At 42.4% G+C, this 27557-nt stretch overlaps 1 protein-coding gene across 2 annotated transcripts; it reads right to left on the reverse strand.

Moving 5' to 3' along the window:
• Positions 1-1141: 1141 nt before the first annotated feature.
• On the reverse strand, positions 1142-27557 carry PLEKHS1 (pleckstrin homology domain containing S1). Of its 2 annotated transcripts, none has more exons than XM_027529146.1 (13): positions 27322-27557; positions 24959-25005; positions 18584-18672; positions 18366-18472; positions 17902-18036; positions 15154-15229; positions 13968-14078; positions 12068-12193; positions 9012-9124; positions 8263-8469; positions 7461-7562; positions 5683-5818; positions 1142-2780 (listed from the first exon to the last, which is right to left on the reverse strand). In XM_027529146.1, exons 2-13 carry the CDS (start codon positions 24984-24986, stop codon positions 2601-2603), a joined length of 1410 nt encoding a protein of 469 aa, XP_027384947.1. In that variant the 5' UTR covers positions 24987-25005; positions 27322-27557; the 3' UTR covers positions 1142-2600. The 2 variants fall into 2 exon arrangements, with proteins under 2 accessions (XP_027384947.1, XP_027384946.1); XM_027529145.1 differs by having other exon boundaries at positions 13968-14081.

The following is a 27557-nucleotide window of genomic DNA, read 5'->3' on the forward strand; positions in this document are numbered from 1 at the left end:
TCGCCTCCTTCATGGTACAGGGAAGAGCGTGGACCGGGAGCCAGGAGTGCTGTGATCTCCAGCACTTCTGGGAGCCATATAGACGCTTTAGTGTCTAAGTCTTCAGGCTCTTCTTCTCCCCAGTGCGGGGAGGCTGAAGGGCCTGTGAGCTAACGCTTGACCATCCATCCCATCTTAGTTTAAATGTCTGGGCAAAACAGAAGAAGGACTTCTGGGCTTCAAAGCAGTGTGTACACCCCTACTGTTGATTCCCAGACAGTTTCACCTTGATGGCTTTTTAATTCCTTCAATAAGATGGCTTGATTTCTACTTATAAAGGTTTAATACATAAATATATTTAAATACACATATTATTTATTTACTACACCTGTATTTATTTTTCATTATAAACATGACATATGCTCACAGTAAAAAAGAGAGCAATTCAAACATTACAGAAATGCCTCCCCCCGAAGGCCAACTGTGATCATACTTCTCGGAGATGATTCTTATTGACAATTAGATGTATGTTTTTCTAAGAAGACCAAAAAAAAAAAAAGATTGTCTGAGCAGCAGTGGCAGGGCTAATCCTTACTAAGTGCTCACTCCCCGTCAGGCAATGTGTCAGGTGATGTATGCAGACCGTCCATTTCAACCTCACAGCAACCCCCACGAGGCAAGAATTTCTTTCCCTAATTAGGGTTGGGGAAATTTTATACACACCAACCCCAGCCATTTTTGTAAAAGTGTGATGACGCTCTACTTACTGTACTGCAACCTGCTCCTTTCTTTCTTAAGGCATCGTGAGCATCTTTCCTAATCATGAATGTGAAGCTTCGAACATCCACAGAGTGATCACTTACATGAAGTCATTATAATTAAGCAATTCCCAAAGGATTTCTGTTGTGTTGTAACAAACAATGCTACTGTGAACAACTTTTTAACGGATATCTTTGTGTATTTGTGTGACTATTTCCATAGGATAAATTTCTAGAAGTGGAAACAGTAGGTCAATATACACATATCAAATTATTATACAGTACACCTTAAACCAATACAATGTTATATGTCCACTACATCTCAGTAAAACTAGAAAAAATGTAGAGTCTTAATTCCAATAGAGCTTTACAAAAATAGAGAAAGAAACAGATCCAATAGGGCATATGAATAAAAATTTTAATACTTTTCTGTACAATCTAGATGACAGAAAATAAACTGTCTTTGAGTGTCTCATCTATATGCTGGAAGTGCTAGTTGCTCAGTTGTGTCTGACTCTTTGGGACCTCATGGACAGCAGCCCACCAGGCTCCTCTTCCATGGGATTCTCCAGGCAAGAATACTGGAATGGGTTGCCATTCCCTTCTCCAGGGGATCCTCCCAACCCAGGAATCAAACCCGGGTCTCCCGAATTGCAGGCAGATTCTTTACTGTCTGAGCCACCAGCGCTTTCTATCCATACGCAGAAGGCCTTTTCAAATCTAAATCCCAATCCAAAGAGAGGATCAGGACATCTGCCATATCTGCTTTTAGATTCTTGCTTCTGCCCCTAAATAGCTATGAAACCAGGAGCCACAAAAAAAATACATCAGTAAACATCAGAGGCCTTATTTCTTCCTGTGTAAAATGGCAACCCAGTACCATCTATTTTCCAAAGCCCTCTTTTGCTCTACCATTCCTTGCTTTGATTCATCCTTTTTAGTCCTCTGAATTTGTTTTCTTATTTATGAGAAAAAATACTTCCCACCTTTCAGGATCAGTGAGTTTAATGCATCAATTACTTGCGTGTGTGCTAAGTCACTTCAGTCACGTCTGACTCTTTGAGACCCTATAAACTGTACCCCGCTAGGCTCCTCTGTCCATGAGATTCTCCACGCAAGAATACTGGAGTGAGTTGCCATGCCCTCCTCTAGGGAATCTTGCTGACCCAGGGATTGAACTCGAGTCTCTTATGTCTCCTGCATTGGCAGGTGGGTTCTTGACCACTAGCACCGCCTAGGAAGCCCATCAATTAGTTTAGACTCTTCAAACTTTCAAGTGCTACGCAGTTCTCTTGGTACTGGTAGAACAAGCAAACTTGCTGGATATAACCTTCAAACTGCTTTGACTTCTAAAATTCTTCCTGAGTCTTTAAGGAAACAAGAGGATCATGGAATCCAAGAGGCCACTGATGTCTCAACATTCTGGACATGATGAGTAACAGGAGGTGTTTGGGAAGGCCGATACAGTATCACATCTCCCTGGGGAATCTTGGCTTCCCGGAATGAGTATTTCCAACTGTCCATTCCCTAACAAAGAAGAGATTGTGTGGACCATGACCTCACAGAACACACAGCGCATTTTAGATGAGAAACTTACCCACTCTCTGTCCGTGGTGTTTGGGACAAAGTCTAAGATAATAAGGCCTCGCATGCTCACTGGGTTCCATAGACGTTATTCCCTTTGGACCTCTCCAGCATCCCTGATGCTAAAGCCAGGGAGGGGAGGGTTGTTCCATTGTTACGATGCAGATGGAGAAATTCAGAGAGGTGTGCTGGCTGCCTGGTGTCACACAGAGATGAGGGCCAGAGACCAGCACAGAGTCCAAAGCCCGTCCTGGCTTGGTGGAGGTGGGCCCCAGCACGCTACTCTCCAGATCTTTTCCGCTGACCCCTTTTAATGGCTCGAGTCCTTTTCAGCGTACTCTCCAGTACAGATGTAACCAGTTGAGAAGGTTTAACACCTTGGTCTTGTAAGGAGCACGTACAGGCTATTGTGTGAAATTTCTCTGAATTTGGGATACGACCGATGGTGAGTTTTACTTTCTAAAACACAAGAGAGAAGAACATTAAATGGCTAAAGATTATCCTTAGGACTGTTGATTCTCAATTTCAGTCTGTCCTCATTCACACCCTGTGAAGCTGGTTTTGAAGAAAATCTGGGCAGGAAAAAGCCAGGATGACCTTATATATTCAGGGGGAAGATGGGTTTTTATTCTCTGGCCTCCACTGGCCTGAGACTTCAGGGCAGATTCCAGAGTACACTGGGGTTTCCTGGGTGGTGCTAGTGGTAAAGAATCTGCCTGCCAATGCAGGAGATGCAAGAGATGCGTGTTCGATCCCTGGGTCGGGAAGATGCCCTGGAGGAGGAAAATGGCAACCCATTACAGTATTATTGCCTGAAAAATTCCATCCACAAGAGGAGCCTGGTGGCTACAGTCCATGGGCTCGCAAAGGGTCAGACATGACTGAGCAACTGAACACGCACACACAATCAGAATACATTAATCCTGTCCAGAAAGGCCTATTTGTACCAAGAATTAAAAAGCCTCTTGAAACCGGAGCACTAGACAGGACCAGACTCTGACAAAATTGAGAGGAAACTGAAGCTCTCTCTGTTTTTCCTGCAATCTAGCATCTCCTCCCCTTCTACACTCACATTCTCTCCCCTCCCCAACCCCAGCCCCTGCTCACCCCAAATTCCTATTTCCATCAACTTCATGTCTCAAGGATGGAATATGCGTCTGCTTGGTTCAACTATTCTAAGACATTATCAGTCTTTGACTACCCTCTCTAGGCTCCCCTTGTGGTCCAGAGGGTAAAGAATCTGCCTGCCAATGGAGGAGACCCAGATTTGATCCCTGTTGGGAAGATCCCCTGGAGAAGGGAATGGCTACCCACTCCAGTATTTTTGCCTGGAGATTTCCAAGGACAGAGGAGCCTGGTGGGCTACAGTCCATGGGGCTCCAAAGAGTTAGACACTACTGAGAGACTAACACACACACACACACACACACACACACTTTTGGTTCCACATTTCCCCTCTTCCAACATTATTTTCCTTCCAGGGACCAGCTATTTGAATTTTTAAAAGGACCAGGTATTCATTTTTAACATAAAGGAATAGATCAAGAATGGTGGGGTAAGCAAGTTGGGGGATTTTTTGACCTTCCAATAATCATGTCAGTGAACACCCCGTATTTCTCAATAGCACACAGGAGAAAGTGAAGAGGCAGAAAGGGCCCAAAACAAACGTTGTCCGCCACTCTCTGCAAGTGAGTGCACAGTGTAGAAGGCAGTCTTGATAAACTGCAGTCAGCGATGCCCAGGTGGAGTTCCTGGATCTGCTCCCAGGAAAAAACCCTTTTCTTGGCTTCAGAGTTGATGCCTGGGTCTCTGGATCAGAGTGTTGTTTGGTAACTTTCAGAAGATTATATTAAACATGTGGCCTCAGTGTGGGTTTTTGGCAGAGGAAATATATCACAGTTACTAGATTGTTGAGCTGGACTCCTGAAAGCTCCCTCTTTTTCCACCACACAAACTCCTATCCTAGGCTTCAAAACCCAAGCCAAGCATCCTTTTCTCTGAGACACCTTTCTGGCCTCCCTCAAATAGATTAACTTCATTTTTCCTCTGTGATCCCATGGCCCTCTGCTCATATCTCAAGGCACACACTGTACCTGTAACATATCTGTTTTATCCACTAATCTGCAAGCTCTTTAAACTCAAAGATCATTTTTGTAGCTCTAGGACCTAGCAGAGAATCCAGCATACAATAGATGTTTGATAAATGGCGAGTGAGCAAATGAATAAAGGAATGAATGAGTCCTTGCTCTAAAACTATTTATGTATCGTAAAGAACTCACTCATTCTTCCTAAGTTTCCCCATTTAGACAGTAGGGGCAGAACAATTTGTCTAACCAACCAGGTTATTGTGTGATGTAGATGAGATAAGACATATTTAATCATAAACTCTCAGAGCTGGAAGAAATTTGAGAGATCTTCCAATAGAGCAGTTTTTAGAAATTTTAAGCCAAGTCACTATTTCCTCAAGGTAAGATAACAGGAAATTCAAACGTGAAAAAATAATGAAAAATATACCCTACTCTCTATAGTTGAGGCCCTGAACACTGTCCCTTTCCTCTCCTCTCCTCCTGTCTTTGTCTCAGGGGTCCAAGAAGTACAGTTTGAAAATCAACCCTCTCTCACTTTAGAGAGAAGAAACTCAAATTCACTTGTCAGAGAAGGAAGTGACCTTCCCAAGGTCATGTGGCTCATCAGAAATAAAATAAGACCAGGAAAGGGATAACGACTCTGGGACTTACAAACAGGCAGAAACATGACGAGCCTTTTAAGGACATGTGTACATGTGACCCCATGGACTGTAGTCCGCCAGGCTCTTCTATCCCATGGTATTTTCCAGACAAGAACACTGGAGAGGGTTGTCATTTCCTACTCCAGGGGATCATCCCGATCCAGGGCTTGAACCTGCGTTTCCTGCATCTCCTGCATTGGCAGGTGGGTTCTTTACCACTAGCGCCACCTGGGAAGCCCAATTAGTCATTATCCCTAATTTCACAGAAGAGAAAATTGAAGCACCATTTGGTTCAAGGAGGTGGGATGTAAAGCCTGTCTGATATCTCTGCAAGCTCTTTTTTGCCAGGTCATGCTGAGTCTGAGGTCTTGAACCCAGCTGTTTCAGTCTCCTAGCCCAGGGCTCCCTCCAAATAGTACTTTATACAAAACAATTTTAAAAGGGTTCTAAAATAACATTCTTGTTATTTAGATGTATAGTATGAAGTGTTATTTACACTTCTGATTCTCTTATTTACATTCGGCGGCTGAGGACTGAAACATCTCATTTGTCTTCGGAGTATTGTTCAGATGCCAACCAAGGCCTTGCTCTTGTTCTTTCTTGCCCTGTCCAGAGCCAATCAGCAACACTCACCTCCCTCCGGATGGACCGGCTGAGAAACAAGGAGACCTCCTCCAGGCTCTGGGGCTTCAGGTCATTCACGGCCAAAAGGTGATCTCCATGGAAAAATAAGCATCCCAGGCGTGGGGGGGCATCCCACTGAGCCACACTGCAACGAGGGTACAGCATCCAACACAAGTGTGAGACGGCGCCCGCTGGGAATGCCAGGCACAGATGGGGGCACAGATTGGGCTCCTCACTCTAGTCTATTCTACCACTACTGTTACTAATTTCTTTAGCTGCGTTTCACCATATCTGAAACAATCAAACTCCTTTTACTATTTGGAATATTTTTTCCTCTGTCATTACTCTACCAGCCTGAACCTTCTTCCAAAGTCCTATTCCAAAGTGTGCTACCTCTGCAAAGCCCTTGTCACACTTCCTTTAGCTTAATTAATCTCTCCTGCCTCTGGATTTGGAGAAGGCAATGGCACCCCACTCCAGTACTCTTGCCTGGAAAACCCCATGGATGGCGGAGCCTGGTGGGCTGCAGTCCATGGGGTTGCTAGAGTCGGACACGACTGAGTGACTTCACTTTCACTTGTCACTTTCATGCATTGGAGAAGGAAATGGCAATCCACTCCAGTGTTCTTGCCTGGGGAATCCCAGGGACAGGGGAGCCGGGTGGGCTGCCGTCTATGGGGTCGCACAGAGTCGGACACGACTGAAGCGACTTAGCAGCAGCAGCAGCCTCTGGGTTTCTATTGTATTGTGTGGGCCCCTCACTTATTGTATATTTAAATAAAATGCGATTTTATATTTACTTGTTTATGTAGCTGTCTTTTCCACCAGGCTTTGAGACCCTAGGCATGTGGTACCACCGTTAAAATATTTTTATAATCCTATAAACAGAAGATGCTAAGTATTTATTGAAAGTGGGTACATAATGATTACACAATGAATGGCCAATGAACACATAAATGAATTAACAGATGAGCAAGCTCAGACACAGAGAAGTCTATAGTTCCTGTCAAATACTGTGTTCAGCCCTGGATTGTGGGAAGTCTGGAAAAATGGCAAGCTATGGTTCCTTCCCTCTAATAAAATTATAAGACAGTTGACACGTGATGTTTACATTAGCAAGCTTTTTTCTCTTATAAAACTCATCTTCCGTCAAAATGAGTTACAAAGTCTTAAAAAGAATATAGAGTCAAATAAACAGTGGTCATTCTAAGGAAATTCTCTGCCACACAGGCTTCTGTGTCTGAGTTTCCTGACCAGCGGGTGTTTAGCTGATGTCTGGACATCTTCTACCCGGGCATGCTGTTTTCTTTTAGATCTTAGATTCTTGTTGACCTCAGTAACTTCATTCATTCATAAAATAATCACTGATCATTGATTGGCAATGATTTCCTTGGACCATACATATCCCTGCCGACTTCAAAACAGCAGAAATTTACCGTTTCCTGGAACTTTGGGTCCTTCTATACCCACCTACCCTCAGCTGACTCTCCTATACAGCGATATTCTCAAAGACCCTTTGTGACAACTGCATGGAGGAAGGCATGGCAACCCACTCCAGTATTTTTGCCTGGAGAACCCCATGGACGGACGAGCCTGGCAGGCAATAGTCCATAGGTTTGCACAGAGTTGGGCATGACTGAAGGGAATCTGCATGCTTGCATGACAACAACGACACAAGTCCAAGTTCTCCAGTCAGTTTTGCCACATACAGTACTTCAAGATATAATTCTTGCTTTCATATCATCCAACCCCATTTATAATCAATAACCCTCAAATCTCCTACCTACCATATCCGTCCTGCAGCTTCTTTGAGAACAAGATAAGTTTTGATGTCAGGAAGAGAAAGGAACACGTTCAGTTTCTGCACTTGGCTTTCATCTGGGATATTACTGTAAAATAAGATGTTTGCAAAAATCAGGCAGCTATCACAGGCTCTGATCTACACTTTCCGAGTGGACTTTGGGCTCTGACACCTGAGAGGGTATTGTCCAGTTAAAGATTATCTAAAACATTTGGAGAAGAACATAGATTTAAGTTCCGCATCAATGCCTTCCCTCATCCCTCCTGGAATGGGTTCATGACGGTGGACAATGAAAAAGAAGTAAAAATTGGACTAAATTCATTATGTATCACATCAGATTGCACATTTCTCCACTGAAGGAGACACCAGAAAGAGTTAAAATTGAGAGCAATCTCATCAAATTGTTCTTGGCATCATTTAAAACCTAACTGATCTCCCCTTCTAGTCTATAACCAAACCTGACATGGCTTGCATGCCCATAATTTTAATAGTAAAATCTGGGTGATGTGCTAACCTGATCAGAATGATCCAAAATTCCAGAATCTGAAAAACCAGCTAACAGAGAATTTTTAAAAAGTATTTGAAATCACCACCCACAGCCCAGGGACCACTGTATTCCCAGCTCTGGTACGTACTGTCCTTAGCCACCACTTCAGTGACAAGGCCAAGGTCAGATTCTTGGCCAAGTTGGAGATTTTTAGGAACTGCTTGAAAATGTGAATTCTGAGTACAAAAGGAAGTTTGCCTTGCTCTATGGGCCCATAAAGTTTTAGAAATGAAGACTTTACTTGATTAATATGGACAATTGCACAACAGTTAGTGAGGCCGACTGCGTTGCGTCATTCGTGGTCTGTGCTTCGGAATTGTCAGGTGGAAGATAAAAGTGAGTTCCTGAGGCTTGTTCTTGCTGATGAAGCTCCCCATTCTGGATCTCTGCCAGGGGCTGAAATTCCTCTTTGCCATCAACAGACTCAAGGGACAGCTCTTTGAGAAGACTAGAGCATAAGAAGTTAACACAAAAGTTTTCTCAGCATGTCTGTCTACAACTTTCCACGGTGTGCGAATCAGATTTAAGTAGCTAAAGCCGTGTAAAAATTAACAGTGTTTGAAGTATATCCAACCAGCAGAATCCCAACCACAGTCAGAATTAAATCCAATAGAATTCCCTTCTAAAAATGGATATGGAATCAAAATAGCTCTTTACATTGGGACAGTTTGGAGACAGAAGTCAGAGTGTGAGAGATGTGAATACAAAATAGGAAAGAACTGCCCCACAAGACAGAAAATGTCCCAAGGATGTCACTAAGCATGTTGCCCCACAAGACAGAAAATGTCCCAAGGATGTCACTAAGCATGTTTTCTATAGGTAGGGAAACCATTCTCACTTTTTCTTGTTTTGAGATGAATAATATGCTGAATTTGGTCTACAGTAACGCATCTGTATTATTACATCAGCCCTTGAAATGAACTGACAGCAATTGTCATTGAATAGCACATTAGCTAAGAGCAAATTTTAGAGTATGGCAGTTTTACTTACCAGGATTTCATTGACAAGTAATGACACTCAGCTGTCTTGGAGACCTTGTCTGGACTACGAGGTCCAATGGGGTCCGTGAGTTCACCAGAATCATTGGGAGCAATATTACCCAACTACAGAAAAGAGGCAGAGATGTAAGGACGCAAGTCTACCAATAAGCCTGGTACCTTGTGCTGCCTCCTGATGGCTTTGGTCCCTGAAACTGTAAGTACGTCTACCATCGAATGAACAGTGGTGCTTGTTCTGGGAGAACAAACCAGTAAAGTTTCTGCAGACTCAGAGTTCGTTTTCTTCTCTTGGGTTCCCCACGCTCCTGATACAGGTGCATACTGGACTCAATTGCTATTTATTTTTTCGTTTCATCATTAGGCAGTTAATGACATGAACTCTTTTTCTCCCAACCAGTGCTATTATAGAATAATATCACCTGGGCCAAAGGCTCTGACACACGCAGGGCTGGCCTCTCTCTGTAGAGAGCAGGCTACTGTGCTCACAGGCAGGCAAATTGCTTCAAGGGGCTGTGAAGGTCCTAGAAAATACTGCCCTCTGGGGGCTCCCCACCAAGGTGGTCAGAACTGAGTCATTTGGGACAATGGTTTCTCAAAATTCCCTGAGGGCTTTCGATGGCCTACCTAAAAAATCATCAACCATTATTACAACACTTCATTCCAGACAAGCCAGTCTTCCCACTGTGCCCCTTATCCATTTCATGCCATTTTCTTTGCCTGGAATGCCCCCTTTCCCCTCTGTCTGTGTGCATGCTAATTGCTTCCATCTCTTTGAGACCCTGTGGACCTCAGCCTGCCAGGCTCCTCTGTCCATGGGATTCTATGGGCAAGAAAACTGGCTTCCAGGGGATCCTCCCAACCCAGGAATCAAACCCGAGTCTCTTATATCTCCTGTATTAGCAGGCAGATTCTTTACCACTAGCTCCACCTGGGAAGCCCTCCCTTCTGTCTAATGATGCTGTATTCAGGCCTGGCCTGAGGTCTTTCTGATCACATTAGCCACTGCCAACCTTTCCCTTCTCTGAACTTCTTTAGCACAGTTGTTACACTTAATTTTTGTAACCGTCTTCCAGTTTTTTTTTTTTTTTAAGATTACTTTTTTGAGATGGACTCTTTTTAAAGTCTTTAGTGAATTTGTTACAATATTGTTTCTGTTTTATGTTTTGGTTTTTTGGGCGCAAGGCACATGCGATCCTAGCTCCCGATCAGGGCTAGAACCCACACTCCCTTCACTGGAAGGCGAAGTCTTAACCACTGGACTGCCAGGGAAGTCACCAGCTTAGTTTTATTTGCCTTACTAGACTTTGCATCTCATAAAGTACCTAGAAAATGCCAGACATTATAGCTTAGTGTTCATATCACCTGACCGGTTGGTTCGACTGTCATGAAAAGACTGGTTGTCGTCACTGTGTCCCAAAGAGCTCAGCTGTGAAAAAACCTGGGGTAAAGCAGGGTCCTGGGGTCACATGCTGTGCGCTGTGTTCTGGTTGGCTGTTGATAATGCACCACTGCATGCTAAAGGCACAGAGAATTCTACACGAAAGAAGCTTGTGTAAATTACTTTGATTTACTGTTTCTAGAACGTACTTGACCTCAGAATGCTTCCTTCATATGAACACATGTCATCATCTTGCAGAAACACCACTCCCCCTGGTTTGAGAACTGCTGCCCCCTCCCCCCAATTCTGTCTTCCTACCTTCCATTTCCATTCTCTTCTCTCCACTGTCCACCTTAAATGTAGCTCTTAGGTTAATAGTGAGTGCTCAGTCGTGTCTGACTCTTTACGACCCCAGGGACTGTAGCCTTCCAGCCTCCTCTATCCATGGAATTTTCCAGGCAAGAATACTGGAGTGGGTTGCCATTTCCTACTCCAGGGGATCATCCGAACCCAGGGGTTGAACCTGTGTCTCCTGCATTGGCAGGTGGATTCTTTACCACTGAGCCACCTGTGAAGCCCGGGGTTAGCAGTCCTAGAAGATAATTTGGTTTTGCTCTTTCCTGATTGAGAAGCTGCTACTGCCCCCTGTGTTGCCTGTAGCATGAAGTCAACTTGGCATTCATAATCCGTCATGGTCTGACTGAGTCTTTTTACTGCTTTTTGTGTGTTTTCCCCCAATAGGTCACTTGTTAGTATTAGGTTAGGGCTAAGCTAAACTATTCATCACACCCATATCAAATGCTATTTTGTATCTTGAAGCTTTCCCTGACTCCAGTGGAGACAGAAAACCTATTTTTTTTTTTCCTAGTGCCTCCAGGGCTCTTTTTAAAAAAAAAATAATATTGACATATATTTATGTCAGCTTTATTGACATATAGCTGATTTGCAATGTTATGTTAATTTCTACTGTACAGCAAAGTGATTCAGTTATATATTATATAAGTACATTCTTTTTCATATTCTTCACCTTTACGGCTTATCACGGGTTATTGAATACTGTCTCCTGTGCTATACTACAGGGCCTTGCTGTTTGCTTCCAGAGCTCTCTGACCACACCTCTGCTGGAGCATCGACCTGTAAGACTGGTAAGACTGTGAGCTCGGTGGGGGAAGGGGGGCAGGCATGATGTCAGGTCCTTCCTGGCAGCCACCACGCCTAGCACAGGCCAGGATTAACACACAGAAGGCTCTCAGTAGGGGCTTCCGAATGATCAATATGCTGATTGGCACATACCGCACAGTTTCTCACCCAAGAATATTGGGTCTGTTCATATTTATTGTTTCTATCCAGAAATACTCCTCAGGTCAACCCCTCAAGTCTAAATTTCGCCTGGCATATAAGGCCAAATGTCATCTCCATGGAACCTTCCCTGGCCTCTGTCTGAAAGTCAGCTCCCCCTGCCTCCCACGCCTCAGGCCCTCTGAGCATTTTATAAGCATCTCTCTTCAGCATGGAGACTTTTCTGTCGTGTGTCCTGGTTAGCTTCTATCAAAGTGTCAACACTGTGAGCGCGTCACCTGTGTCTGCTTCGGAACCTAGTCTGAGTGCCTGGTAGGGGCTCAGTAAATATTTGTAGAAGGAATAAATGACTGATGGGTGGGAGAGGTTACCTCTAAAAGAATGCTCCGAGGACTAATATAATGGCTGTCTTCTTCTGAATCTTCAGAGATTTCTGATGAGAAGTCATGCGATAGGCGAGCTTCTCTGAGTCCTGGAGACTGTTCTTTCACTAAACGCTGAATCAAGAGATCAAGACAGAATGAATGCTTTTTCTTTTTCTTTGCAACAGACAGAATTAAGCCACATATTTTCTGGAAAAGGCATAATAGAGTAACTGGGTTGGGAACACCTGAGGATCTTCCAGGGTTATATCCAGAAGCCCATATGACTTAAACCTGCTTTCTATCACCACTGATAGAAAATTATAAGCGCATCTTTCAGGCTTTTCTCTACTATTGGGTCCTGGAACTCAGAACAAGTGATTCTCTCTGGTGCGTGGTGTTCTAAGTCACTAAGCTCTGCCGCAGAATCCTCACTCTCATCTTTTCCTGCTTTTCAGTGCCATCTGAGAAGGTAAGCAGCCTAGAGGCAAGACACTGCGTCTTTTCACTTTCTGCCCAATATTCCTCTTCTGTGTTCGGCTTCTATACCTCTATTGTTTCCAATGCAATTTTTTAGCTTTGATCTTGTGATAGTATGAATTATAAGCCTTCAAGGTGATCTAGGTTCCACCAATTATTGCTTCCCTCCCTCATAGATACAGAACATTCTGCAAAGTAGCTGCTTTGCGTGGCAGAAAAATTGTTGTAATTCAGTTCTTTCAAGAACAATGCCTTAGAGCAAGAGCGGGGGAGGTGGGTTTGAAAAAAAACCCTGAATGTTCTCTAGGAAGTCCTTGAAAGAAAGTGACTTTTTTTTAAAAGATGTATTTAAGTTGTGTCCATTTTTCTAGCTCCAAGCTCATGGAGCCAGGCCATGCTGAATTGAGGATGAGGAAGGGTTCCCATTCTATTTTGGAAACAACAACCACAACAGCTCCCAACAATGTAGGTGGTACCCTTAATGGGAACTGATTGGAACACACCGCAAAACAGACAAAATGACCAATAACATTATCTTTAGAGAGAAGGGTATGGACGTTGAAAAGCAGGAGGGCAAGAGGCATTTATAGAAAAGAGTTATCCTTCTCAGTCTTTATTCCTATCACCCTTATGACAAATCCCAAGTGAAGTATTTGGCTTGGTGCATTTGATATGCTACAAAAAGCTTTTAAAATAGTTGGAGAGCTTCCAACTAGATAAAACAGGAGGCTAGGTCCTGTTGAGATGTGCCTGGTACCCAGGGGAAAAAAAGGGGAAAAAAAAGAGAATGCCAATGGTAACATCTCTAAGGCACAAAATAGCATCCATGGCAGAAGAAAACAACATTCAGCCTGTTTGTTAATAATATCCAAAACTAGGAAGCCTGCAAATCTAAGAAAGCTGAGGCATAATTACAAATCACTTTCAAGGGGCAGATGTAGTATAATTTTTTCCTCAAGTGGATTTCATTAGAAATGAAGTTGAAGTCACACACACACACACACACACACAGAAGTAAGACTGATTTGGGTGAATACACGAAATTAATAAGAATCTGATTTTGCCTCAAGAGTACAAATGGTCAAGTGGTGTTTGGGGAATTTTTTTTTAGAAGTAATCTTTGCCCTGTGAAAGGAAAGAGGAGGTTGCCAGCCAGGCTTTTGTTTAGCTGAAGGATCTCCATCCAATGCGGATACGTACCTGGATGTGTATCAAGGAGCATCCAAAATGAAAGAATACATTTAGAGGTAGGCAGGGCATGCAGTGAGGCTTATCATGGTAGGTGGAACAGACTAAATAAAGGATAGATCCTAGGACCAAAAATCATTCATGATGGGTTAGGCTTTGAGGAAGATGTCAAATACAATTGACTTCTGAATCAGCTAGCTCCAGGCATGGTGTCCTAACAAAGAGGGGTAAGTCTGATTACCATGTCTGGAAGACTGTTTCTTGCTATGGTGGCGCTGACAGCCTCTGGCATGCGGAAAGGTCCAAGGAGAGGGTCTGAAGAGGGCCTTTTATCACCTGATGAGAGTTTCTCCTGCTTATGAAAAAGGAATATTGGAATCAGGGCACAATTGATCCCTGGTCTAGAATGAAGCAACCGCCTGGTCTTGGGGTCTTTGCTCCCAGTCTTTGACCGCTAGCATTTATACTGCTGGTCAGCCTGCTCCCATTAAGATTAAAGCTGATCTTGTCCCTCTCCTGTTTCCAGACCCTTGAGGACTTCCAGCCTGGCCTTCAGAGATGCTCTGAGTTTCCCTGTCTTTTCAACCCTATATCCCTCTGTACCCTTCTCTCTAATCATCTGAGTTCTTACAGACACACCCTTGCTTTCCCTTTCTCCTTGGCCTCTGCTTTTGTTGTAAGCATAGGACAACCTAGAAACCATGTCAAAATGGTACCTAGAGGCCAGTTTCATTAATAAAGGTCTGTCTTAAGAAAAGCGAAGTGAGAAGTGAAAGTCGCTCAGTCGTGTCCAACTCTTTGAGACCCCATGGACTGTATAGTCCAGGCCAGAATACTGGAGTGAGTAGCCTTTCCCTTCTTCAGGGGATCTTCCCCACCCAGGGATTGAACCCAGGTCTCCCACATTGCAGGTGTATTCTTTACCAGCTGAGCCACAAGGGAAGCCTATCATAAGAAAGGACTTAGGTAAATTTAGCAAAGGTTCTTATGAAGCAAGTAAGCAACTTAAAATTACTAGCATTTACATCAGAGAAACATTCTATTGAAAATACAAGACAGGTGAAATGCATTTCTATAGAAACCACCCTGAACTTAGTCATTCCAAAGGTAGCTGTTATGTACTTTGAATAACAATGATGAAAAATACTGTAGTTTCAGCTACTATTAAAAAAATGCCACAGCTAAAATTTACCCCTCCTACTCCAGTAATGAAAATCTCAAGTGTCTATATTTTAGCTTTCTTGTAAAACACAAAAGAATTTTTTTCTATTGCTAATCATAAAAATTACAAGGATGTACATTCTCTCACTTATTTATTCCTTGTGAATGCCAGTTGCCAAGCGGGGGGGGAAAAAGCTTGCATTGTTCCCTTGGGAAAGAGGGCTGTGTTCAGGGGCTCTGCGATTTTATTAGTGATATGGAGTCACCTCTGTATTCTGGTGCGCTGCTTTTATATCCTGGCAGAGTGATGACAAGAAGGAGACCCAGTCTTTAATCTTCTCCCTGTTGAAAGAAATAAACTTTCAGCTGGCATGTGGCACCAGTGGTGCCTGCACTCCCTCTGAACCAGAGAATGAGTCTTTCATGAACACCGGAACAGGCAGTGGGGGTAGGTACCAGGCAGATAAGGACTTTTCCCCCTCCCCGAGTAGTTTAAATGCCCATCCCCAGCTCCTCACCACTTCCACACTCACACACTAGAATTAACCCTCATGCCGCCTCTGTGAGGAAAGCTCAGAGAAATGGGAAGAAAAGTGGGAGGTAACAGTATAATCACAGGTTTTGGAGCTTTTGGCTTTGACATGTATTTCTTTTGTGTTCTTAAGCGGCCCCTTAATCTGTCAGTGCCATTTTCTGGAGCTCTCCAGGTGTGCCTCCCGTGAGGGAGTGTGTGTGTTTATGAAGGGCGTGTTTGAACGAATGTGTATCAATCACACCTCCTTTTCTGTTGACTCTCAGGACGGTTGAAAAGAAAGCTTTTCGCCTTGGGGTTGATCTACAGCAGCTCAAGTTTCTTCATACTCTGGCTTGAGCGTTCGCTGCCTCCTCCGTACTTCTTTCTCCCCCAACATTAGCCTCTCTGTCAAGCAGATAATCATCTACAAAGGATCCATTAGGCATCTTTGCCAGCACCAGAAGCCCCTCTTAAAAACTGAAGACTCCTTCAGGGATGAGCACAGCCCCTCCCTAATATATGTAGCTTGCACAGACATTTGTATATTGGGTTCGTGCACATAAAGTGCTTCTGAGGTGATGGTGATTATCATGGGCTGAATTGTGCCCCCTAAATTCATGTGCTGAAATCCCAATCCTCAGTACCTCAGAATGTGACCTTATTTGGAAATCAGGTCGGGTTGCTGTAGATGTAATTAGTGAAGATGAGGTCAGACTGGAGTAGGGCGTCCTAATCCAAGATGACTAGTGTTCTTATAAAAAGGAGAAATTTGGACCCAGAGATGTGCACATAGGGAGAACACCATGTAAAAGCTGGAGGTTTGCTGCAGCAAGGCCAAGAAACTACCAGAAGTTAGGAAAGAGGCCTGGAACAGATCTTCTCTAGAACCTCTAGAACTGTCGTGGCCCGTGACACCTCAATTTCAGGCTCCTAGCCTCTAGAACAGTGAGATAACAAATTTCTGTTGTTTTAAGCCACCAGGTTTATGGCACATTGTTATGGCAGCCCTAGGAAATGAATACTGTGATGTGTCAAGGGGCATAATAAAGACTAAAGTCATAATAAAGAATGCCAAGGGGCTTGACTGGTAAAGAGTCTGCCTCCCAATACAGGAGACAGGTTTGATTCCTGGTCTGGGAATATCCCACATGCCACGAAGCAACTAAGCCCATGTGCCAGAACTATGAGTCTGTGCTCTAGAGCCCAGGAACTGCAACTCCTGAAGCCCACGCACCCTAGAGCCCATGCTGTACATGAGAAGCCACTTCGATGAGAAGCCTGCAGACCGAAACTAGAGAAAACTCTGTGCAGCAACGAAGACCCAGCACAGCCTAAACAAGCTGCAATAAAAAGAAAGACCGCCAAGATGGGGTTTAAGGTTGTGGTCATAGGTTTCTTTCTTTTTTTTTTCTTTTTTTTTTTTTTTTTTAAATTTATTCCTTGATTTCTCATGTGTTCCCCATCCTGAACCCTCCTCCGTCCTCCCTCCCCATACCATCCCTCTGGGTCGTCCCAGTGCACCAGCCCCAAGCATCCAGCATCGTGCATTGAACCTGGACTGGCATCTCGTTTCATACATGACATTTCACATGTTTCAATGCCATTCTCCCAAATCTTCCCACCCTCTCCCTCTCCCACAGAGTCCATAAGCCTGTTCTATACATCAGTGTCTCTTTTGCTGTCTCGTATACAGGGTTATCGTTACCATCTTTCTAAATTCCATATATATGCGTTAGTATACTATATTGGTGTTTTTCCTTCTGGCTTACTTCACTCTGTATAATAGGCTCCAGTTTCATCCACCTCATTAGAACTGATTCAAATGTATTCTTTTTAATGGCTGAGTAATACTCCATTGTGTATATGTACCACAGCTTTCTTATCCATTCATCTGCTGATGGACATCTAGGTTGCTTCCATGTCCTGGCTATTATAAACAGTGCTTCGATGAACATTGGGGTACACGTGTCTCTTTCCCTTCTGGTTTCCTCAGTGTGTATGCCCAGCAGTGGGATTGCTGGATCATAAGGCAGTTCTATTTCCAGTTTTTTAAGGAATCTCCACACTGTTCTCCATAGTGGCTGTGCTAGTTTGCATTCCCACCAACAGTGTAAGAGGGTTCCCTTTTCTCCACACCCTCTCCAGCATTTATTATTTGTATTTTGTATTTTATTTTGTATTCCCAGGTGGCACTCGAGGTAAAGAACATCCCTGCCAATGCAGGAGATGAAAGAGACATGGATTAGATCCCTCCTGGGTTGGGAAGATCCCCTGAAGGAGGACATGGCAACCCACTCCAGTATTCTTACCTGGAGAATCCCATGGACAGAGGAGCCTGGCAGGCTACAGTCCGTACCATCGCACAGTGTCAGACACCACTGAGGCCACTTAGTGTGCATGCATGCATAGCTGATTATAAGGCTGTGGCCGCTGGTTTCTATTCAAGGCATATTTATTGTTTTAAAATACAGGAGACACTCCACGTTATCTTACTACTTACCTGTCACTGCCAATGAGGAAGTATTCCCTGTTAGTGGTCTTGATGGACATCACTTCATCAGGGTGACATTTAAACATCTTCTGTACAGACTGCATTTTTTCATGGTTCCTGATGCCAACTTCTACACTGGAATTTCTATTAGATATAAAGTATTAAAACAGATGCAAATACAAAATTAGGAAGAAAACTGACTAATATTTTTCAATTGTTAAGATCCCAACTGAATAAAACTTTAGATCTGTTTGACCAATGCTTTGAAAAGTATCCAATAGTTTTAGAAAATAAGTTTAGATCTGGTTTATCACTGATTAAAAATACTTTGTTCAGCCTAAAACTTAACTGAAAAATTCATATTTCAGTTAGAGTCTTGGTTCCACAAATTAATGTTTGCTAATTCTTTTTCTAATTTGCATGCAACATGTTAGTATTTGTTGTTATCAACATTTTCTTGATTGGATACACACCGGTCAATTTCAATAGAACCTCGATGATGATGGTCTTTGTAATATGAAAGACTAAAGTCCTTTTCTCCACTCTTTGACAGAATGAAAAACCGCTTTTTCCAAGAGGTCTGAAAAATGAAAACACTTTGCATCTCAGTTAAATCTCAGAGGAAGAGAAAGGATTTAAAAAATGCTCATGAGGCTGGTGGGAGGCCTGTTAAATCTTTGTGAATACTTACCGCAGAGAAGAAAAGCTGAGGAGGTGGTGATTTAATAAAGTAATCTTGTTTGCAGACTTCTTTTTCATAATAGAATGTAAATTGTTTGCCTAGTAAAAGAAAGTGAACAGGACTCAGTCTGTTCTCTAAAAATTTCTGAGAAGAACTGATTCAATTGAAAAACACTGTTTACCTCTGGAAAGGTCTTCAAATTATTCAGTTATGGAAAAGAACATCTACCATAGGCCAAGAGAACAAAAACCTCAGGACCACGTGTGTGATTCTTATTCATCCACTGTTAGGACCTTCATTCAGATGACATTTAGAAGCTCTTTAATTCAGCTCACACCTGTCTGGCTCCCCGTCTCTGGAGGAGGCTATTGGCTCTCTGCTGCTGCTGCTGCTAAATCGCTTCAGTCGTGTCCGACTCTGTGCGACCCCATAGAAGGCAGACCACGAGGCTCCCCCGTCCCTGGGATTCTCCAGGCAAGAGCACTGGAGTGGGTTGCCATTTCCTTCTCCAATGCAGGAAAGTGAAAAGTGAAAGTGAAGTCTCTCAGTCGTGTCCGACTCTTAGCGACCCCATGGACTGCAGCCTACCAGGCTCCTCCGTCCATGGAATTTACCAGGCAAGAGTACTAGAGTGGGTTGCCATTGCCTTCTCCGATTGGCTCTCTAGATGTGAACAAAGATTTGTCTCCATTTCTGTTGAAGCACCAGCCACAGCCAGATAATTCTGCCTTGCCCTTTGACTTACCAAACAAAAGCAAAATGACCTGTTATTGAAAATAAGGTGGCAAAGTCGTTAAATAAGAGGTTTCCAAATTGTTAACTACTTCTCGGTAAGGATTGAAATGTAGAGGCAGTTTCGATTTTTCCTATGTTTTTTGAGAATGTCTGCAAGAAATATGAACTACTTTCATTATTTAGAAAAAAATTAATGTTGCTAAAATAGAATTTATTTTGAAAAGAAGACTTTGACTTTGCTTTTACATCCAGGCTAAAATTCTATTTCGTCCATGGGTTTGGTAAAAAATAGCCTTTACTAAAGAATCTGTTTGTGCTTGCCCTCAGTCATGTTCAATTCTTTGCGACCCCATGGACTATAACCCACCAGGCTCCTCTGTCCACGGGATTTTCCATGCATGAATACTGGAGTGGGTTGCCATTTCCTACTTTAGGGGGTCTTTCCAACCCAGGGATCAAATCCATGCCAAATCTGACCAAATTTACACTTTGGACAAAGATGTAGTGATAGGATTTACTCTCCTGTTTAAAATAAGCAAAATATATAAAATAGTGGTTTTCAAGACACTGGTCATAGGCAATAAAAGTCAGTGGACCTTTAAGAGACAGGAAACAAACTAGGTGAGCCCCATAATTTCCTTGATGGAGTTTCCAGCCCACAGCACAGAAAAGGGGAACTGAGGTGGGACCAGGTGGACCCCTGAACTGGGGGAAGAAAGATGAGGGTTCAGGGAGATCAAGGCAGCTAGAGCTCACAAGACAGAGGAAAAAGCTGCATGAGAGAGAATCCCAGAGACATTAATAAGGTCCCCCTCAAGTATTCATAGGACTTGCCTGGTGGCTCAGATGGTAAAGTGTCTGCCTACAACATAGGAGACCTGGGTTTGATCCCTGGGTCGGGAATATTCCCTGCAGAAGGAAATGGCAACCCACTCCAGTACTCTTGCCTAGAAAATCCCATGGACAGAGGAGCCTGGTGCAGGCTACTGTCCGTGGGGTTGCAAAGAGTTGGACAGACTAAGCGACTTCACTTTCAAGTATTCAAGAATATTTATCAGTATACGTGTGTGGGAAAATTACCCAAGGCCAGATAAAGAACCATTAGAAAAAATTAGAGGAAATAGTGCCTAGTGTTCTGGTGGGTCAGAGAAAGTGCTTGTTCGCTCCAGCTAAACTAGCAAAACTGATCATTTATGGAGTTTTGGGAAGAGTACTCAAGAAAGTCGTTCCTCAGTAGTGAGGACTGCTCCAGATCTAGCAAATCAGCAAAGCAAGTCTTAAAAGGATTGAATTGTTTGCAAGAAACTTAACTGCATCCCAGAAAAAATACTCAAGGTTTATTTTTTGTTTGTTTAGTTGCTCAGTTGTGTCTAATATTTTGTGACCCTATGGACTGCAGCACGCCAAGCTTCTCTGTCCTTCACCACCTCCTGGAGCTTGCTCAAACTCATGTCCATTGAGTCAGTGATGCCATTCAACCATCTCATCCTCTGTTGTCCCCTTCTCCTCCTGCCTTCAATCTTTTCAGCAGCAGAGTCTTTTATAATGAGTCCGCTCTTCACATCAGGTGGCCAAAGTATTGGCACTTCAGCTTCAGCATCAGTCCTTGCAATGAATATTTAGGACTGATTACCTTTAGGATTGATTGATTTGATCTCCTTGCAGTCCAAGGGACTCTCAAGAGTCTTCTCCAATACCACAGTTCAAAAACATCAGGTCTTCAGCGCTCAGCTTTTTTTATGCTCCAACGCTCACATCTATAAATGTCTACCAGAAAAACCACAGCTTTGAGTATATGGACCTTTGTTGGCAAAGTCATGACTCTGCTTTTTTAATACATTGTCTAGGTTTGCCATAGCTTTTCTTCCAAGGAGCAAGCGTCTTTTAATTTCATGGCTGCAGTCTCCATCTGCAATGATTTCAAAGTCCAAGAAAATAAAATCTCTCACTGTTTCCATTGTTTCCCCATCTACTTGCCATGAAGTAATGGGACCAGAGGCCATGATCTTGGTTTTTGAATGTTGAGTTTTAAGCCAACTTTTTCACTCTCCTATTTCACTGTCATCAAGAGGCTTTTGAGTTCCTCTTCACTTTCTGCCATAAGGGTGGTGTCATCTGCATATCTGAGGTTATTGATATTTCTCCCGGCAATCTTGATTCCAGCTTGTGTTTCTTCCAGCCCAGCATTTCTCATGATGTACTCTGCATAGAAGTTAAATAAGCAAGGTGACAATATACAGCCTTGACGTACTCCTTTTCCTATTTGGAACCAGTCTGTTGTTCCATGTCCAGTTCTAATTGTTGCTTCCTGACCTGCATACAAATCTCTCAAGAGGCAGGTCAGGTGGTCTGGTATTCCCATCTCTTGAAGAATTTTCCACAGTTTATTGTGATCCACACAGTCAAAGGCTTTGGCATAGTCAATAAAGCAGAAATAGATGTTTTTCTGGAACTTTCTTGCTTTTTCCATGATCCAGTAGATGTTGGCAATTTGGTCTCTGGTTCCTCTGCCTTTTCTAAAACCAGCTTGAACAACTGGAAGTTCACGGTTCACGTACTGCTGAAACCTGGCTTGGAGAATTTTGAGCATTACTTTACTAGCGTGTGAGATGAGTGCAATTGTGCTGTAGTTTGAGCATTCTTTGGCATTGCCTTTCTTTGGGATTGGAAGGAAAACTGACCTTGTCCAGTCCTGTGGCCACTGCTGAGTTTTCCAAATTTGCTGGCACATTGAGTGCAGCACTTTAACAGCATCATCTTTTAGGATTTGAAATAGCTCAGCTGGAATTCCTTCACCTTCACTAGCTTTGTTTGCAGTGATGGTTCCTAAGGCCTACTTGAATTCTCATTCCAGGATGTTTGGCTCTAGCTGAGTGATCACATCATCACATTTATCTGGGTCATTAAGATCTTTTTTTTTTTGTCCCATAGAAATACAAAAATATCCAGTACCCAAAAAGGTAAAATTTGCAAGATCTGGCAACCAATCAAAAGTTACCGGCTATGCAAAGAGGAAGGAAAGCATTATCCATAATGTGGATAATCATCAAGCCATCAAACCAGGCCTAGAACTGACACAGATATGAGAATTAATAGAGGAGTTCATTAAAACCAGCATTATTAATTGCATTTTGCACATTCAAGAAATTAGATATACAGAAGATATAGAAAAGATCCAAAATGAGCTAGAGATGAAAACTACAATGTCTCAGAGAAACAGCAATACCAGATGGGATTAACAGGACTACCAAAACAAACGCAGAGTGAAAAGCAGAAGAAAAAAAAAAAAAAAAACCCAAACATTAAAAAAGCACCAGTGCATTGTGGGACAATTTCAAGTGACCTGACTCAATGGACATAATTTGAGCAAACTTCAGGAGAGTGTGGAGGACCGGGAAACCTGGTGTGCTGTAGTCCATGAGGCTGAAAAGAATCAGACTCAATTTAGCAACTGAATAACAACAACAATTTAAAGTAATTGGAGTCCCTGAAGTAGGGGAGAGAGACAGAAAAAAATATTTGAAGAAATAATGCTGAAAATTTCACAAATTTAAAGAAAACTGTCTCAGAAATCTAAGCAGCTCAGGAACGCCAAACACAAAATATATGAAGAAAACTGATAAGGAACATCATATCAAATTGCTCAAAATCAGTGATAAAGAAAAATCTTAAAAACCATCAGAGGAGGAGAAAAGACATTCATGCATAGAGAAGAAAAAATACAGATATCATTAGATTTCTCATCAGAAACAATGCAAGCAAACAATAATAATAACAAAAACCAGTGGAACAAGATGCTTGAACTATTGAAAGAAAAATAGGTCATTTTAGAATTTTATATGCAGCAAACATATCTTTCAGAAATGAAGGCAGTTTCAAGACATATTCAGACATGCAAAAGTTGAAAGAATTAGGAGGACTGCTTTATATGTTAAAGGAAATCCTTCAGGTGAAAAAATGACGCCAGATGGAAATATGAATTTATACAAGTGAATGATGAACGCTGAAGTGGTAACGGCAAGGATAAATATGTGGAATATTTTCCTTACTATTTAAAAGATAAAAATTCAATTGACTGTCTAGACAAAAAACTTGATATATGTAACAGTAAAGGTGAATCTCAAAAGAATTAAGTTGAATGAAAGAAACCAAAGAATTCATTCAGTAAAATTCCATTTGTGTAAAGCTCTAGTAAGTGACTTCCCTTTCACTTTCATGCATTGGAGAAGGAAATGGCAACCCACTCCAGTATTCTTGCCTGGAGAATCCGAGGGACGGCAGAGCCTGGTGGGCTGCCGTCTATGGGGCGGACACGACTGAAGCGACTTGCTGCTGCTAAATCGCTTCAGTCGTGTCCGACTCTGTGCGACCCCATAGACGGCAGCCCACTAGGCTCTTCTGTTCCTGGGATTCTCCAGGCAAGAACACTGGAGTAAGTACAAATGAACTTAGAACGACAGAAAGCGGAACTGCGGGGAGCAGGATTGGTTCCTGGAGGAAGGATTATAAAGAGGCACAAGGAGATTACTGGGAGTGATGCAGGTGATTACTCTCTTGCTGTGGTGATTATTTCCAAGTCATATACACACAAACCATTTAAAATATGTGCAGTTGATTGTATGTCAAGTATACTACAATAAAGCTATTTTTCTCAAAATATGAGCAATCCCCAAAGCATATTTGATGATACCTTTTCTGGGCTTGAAATTCTTCAAGGGTTGCCAGGGTCCTACGAGGTCAATTCCTGGCACCAGTCTATTCTCTCCCGTCCTATTTTATAGCCATATTCTCCTTGAACACAACCTGCCTCTAACCTACTTCATTGCTTTTGGTCATACCATCCCTTTCTGCTGAGATGTGCTCTCTTTCCCAATCTCTTTTGAAACTTTGATTGGATCGTTTCGGATCCAGTTCAAATCCCTTTTCATACAACCTCTCTGGATTGCCACAACTATGAGTGTGGCTTTTTTTTTTTTCTCTTTTTCTTCAAGCTTTACAGCATTTTGCTCTTATCTTTCATAACCTGATCCTGATTGTATGTGCTTATCTTAACTTCCGAATGAAATTACAAGCTCATTGAGAGCAAAGACTCTTACTAATTAGGCTGTGCATCCTTCTGCAATAGGAAGTACTGTAACTTACTAATAATAGGTGCTTTGAATAATTATTCATTAACATTTATTTTTGAATTGAATTGGATAGTTTGATTTCTAAGTTATTTCATCCTAAATCTGACTCTTCTGGCATATGAGCATGAAGCAAGAACATCTGAATGATGCCCCTTAATCTATTGGTAACAGTTTAGGCAGTTTCTGTCCAAATGAGAGTTTCCTGTAAAATTAAGGAAATATTTTCCAGTCTTCTCAGGGATATAGTGTGCTGTTAATATCAATACCATCTCCATAAAATATTTGATCCATAAAAGTTGGAAAATGCCAAAGTTCTAGATAAGTGAACTCTTACAAAATAATTAACCGAATCTAACAGTCTTTGCTACATTCTCCACATCAACAATCATTACCCTAGAATGCCACCCATTATCCTTACTAAAACCATCTTCTGTATCCTGGCTACTTTTATGGGAATTGATCATTATTTCCAATAAAAAATATGGGAGTATGCCCTTCTGAGAATATGCCCCTTGGGTACCTGAACTCTTCTGGGGTTTGCGCTCCATTATGGCTGTCTGTTCTTACCTGCAAAATAGAAGGACTAAGTGTTAGTCCCCAAACAACAGTATGCTTCACTGATAGCCACTCAGTCACCAAGTGGCAGAATGGTGCTCTCGAATGTTGGTGAGATGGGTCATCAGCCCCGCTTCCCATTCTGCCCTTGAGGCTGATAGCAGTCATGGTAACAAGGACCATCCCAGCAGCCTGTGCTCACCACGTGGCAGTTCTGTGGAAGTGTTGCTGGATGACTGAAGGAGCATCTTCCCTGGACTTTCTCCGTTTCTGCCTCTTAAGTGGCTCTGACAAGAGAGCCCCTGGAGACAGAAACACCAAACAATGGAGACAAGAATAGGGCAGAGGGCAGGATGCTATGGACCAAATGCAGCAGATAAAGCATTCCTGGCCAAAAGGAAGCCCAAGATAAGCTCTTCTCTGTGCCAGGAACTCATTTTCTCTCGAGGGAAACCTGAGAGCAAGGACCAGGGCACACCCCTGTCCTTAAACTGCCCCTGCCACCCAAGAGGCCTGTTCCCATGGCTGCCCAACCCTAGGAGCTCAGGCTGATATGATCAAACTGACTCTAGATGTCAAGTCCTTTCCTGCACACATCTGCTGGCAATCCTGTAACTGACTTGAGGCCCTGCAAGTAGAGGGGTCCCACAGGATGAAAGCCCAAGGGGCAGGTGTGATCTTTAAATCAAGAATCAAATTTTCACCTTGAATTCATAGGACTCTCAAATAGGAGGAAGCACCGAACAGGGCAGTGCCAGGGTCATCCCAGTAAATAGGAGGAGGCAAAGGGTCCTTTACTATTGGTTGGCATGAGCTCATTCCTCCTCTCCTGAGTGCTCCCTTTCTCCAGCATAAACACTCATTCCTCCCAGGGTATAAATGATATAAATGACTCACAGAAATGCTGGAAAGATATATATTCATATCACACACACAATTATTCATTAAATAACTCATGGGTGAAGGATGAAAGTATTTGAAAAGCACTTTGTCCCTTACCATCTCTGTGTGCTGCTTGCTGCATGCGTGTGTTCTCAGTCATGTCTGACTCTTTTGCGACCCCATGGACTGTAACCAATCAGGCTCCTCTGTCCATGGAATTTTCCAGGCAAGAATATTGGAGTGGGGTGCCATTTCCTCCTCCAGCGGATCTTCCTGACCCAGGGATCAGACCCACGTCTCTTTCGTATCCTCCATTGGCAGGCTGATTCTTTACCAGCTGAACAACCGGGGAATCCTATATACTATGTACTATATACTATACTCTCCATATATACATACAAACGTAGTATACTATATGTATGTATGTATATTATATGTGTGTAATATGTACATGTTAACCTCTCTACACCTCTGTTTCTTCACCTATAAAATGGAAGTGATAATATCACCACCCTCATAGGATTTGTCAGCATTACTTGAGATAATCTGGCAAGGAGCAGTCAGTAATTTGTAGGTGCTTAACAAGTGCTGCTTGTTAGGTCATGTCCAGGTCAGAGAGTCTATGATTGCTTCATAATGACTGGCATGTATTATGTGTTTAATACATTCCAAGCACTTTTAAGCAAAACCTGTAAAATAGATTTTATATGTTTATCAATGGATTTCATATATATGTATACATATCTGGATTTCATGTAACATATATTGCATATTATATATGCAATTTAATTTCTATTATATCAAATTCAAATTATTTTTATGAAATCCAGTATATGTATACATATATATGAAATCTACTATTACATGCACATGAAAACAAAATCTATTATATAAACTCTGCTTATATAATATAAGCAAAACTTTAATATTATCTATCACATATGAAATCTAATGAGATTCAACATAACATAATAATGAGATACAACAATACTATAAAGTTTTCATTATTCTTACAGGGATACAATATCCATTTTACAGACTAGGAAACTGTTACCAGAGAGATTAAGTAATTTGCTTTTGATCACATAAATAAGAAAAAGCAGAGTCAGAATCATAACTTGAGAGCTGGTGTCCGAACCACTTTTCTCTTCCTTTTATCTGAGAAAAAAAGAATTAAATCTGTTCATAGTTCGGCTTTTATTTCTTGTCATTGCCCCCAAATAAAAAATCTTTTCAGATTTAGCTCTTTGATCTTATTCAGGAGACTTGACCCAGTCTTGTTGCCTAACCTGTTCATTATAATGAAATCTGATGAGTGTAATCCCAAGAGGTCCTATTTCCCTCTGATGGTACAGCCCAAGAAGGTTATAAAGAAAAAGTCACAACAGCCCAGATTGGCGCAGCCTTGAGAACCCAAACTCATCATGTCAAGCAAGCCGTACTTACTAGAAGCCAGGTGGTCGCTAGTGTGTTTCTCAGCAGAGTGCTCTGTTCCTGTGTCTCTTGAACTCACCCCTGCTCACTCTGAGCTCTGAGGATTAAGTACAAGCTTTGTTTGAAATGTGAGCCAACGGGAAATTCCCAAACTTCTACCTTTGGGCAGATTTTACTCTTGCCCCAAGCTGAAGGAAGCTGGTGACCCGAGGGAAGTCCTGGGCTTTCATTCTTCTTGTGGTTTGGCA

The sequence above is a fragment of the Bos indicus x Bos taurus genome, chromosome 26 (genome assembly GCF_003369695.1).
Source record: "Bos indicus x Bos taurus breed Angus x Brahman F1 hybrid chromosome 26, Bos_hybrid_MaternalHap_v2.0, whole genome shotgun sequence".
Taxonomy (NCBI): domain Eukaryota; kingdom Metazoa; phylum Chordata; class Mammalia; order Artiodactyla; family Bovidae; genus Bos; species Bos indicus x Bos taurus.

Coding starts and splice junctions, on each gene's coding strand:
- PLEKHS1 (XM_027529145.1), bottom strand. CDS start 24,986: ATGGAGCGCAAACCCCAGAAGAGTTCAG. Junction 14,082..15,153: donor CAGCGCACCAGAATACAGAG/GTGACTCCATAT, acceptor CTTTTTCATAAG/CAGGAGAAACTCTCATCAGG. Junction 12,194..13,967: donor GAAACAGTCTTCCAGACATG/GTAATCAGACTT, acceptor CTCTTGATTCAG/CGTTTAGTGAAAGAACAGTC.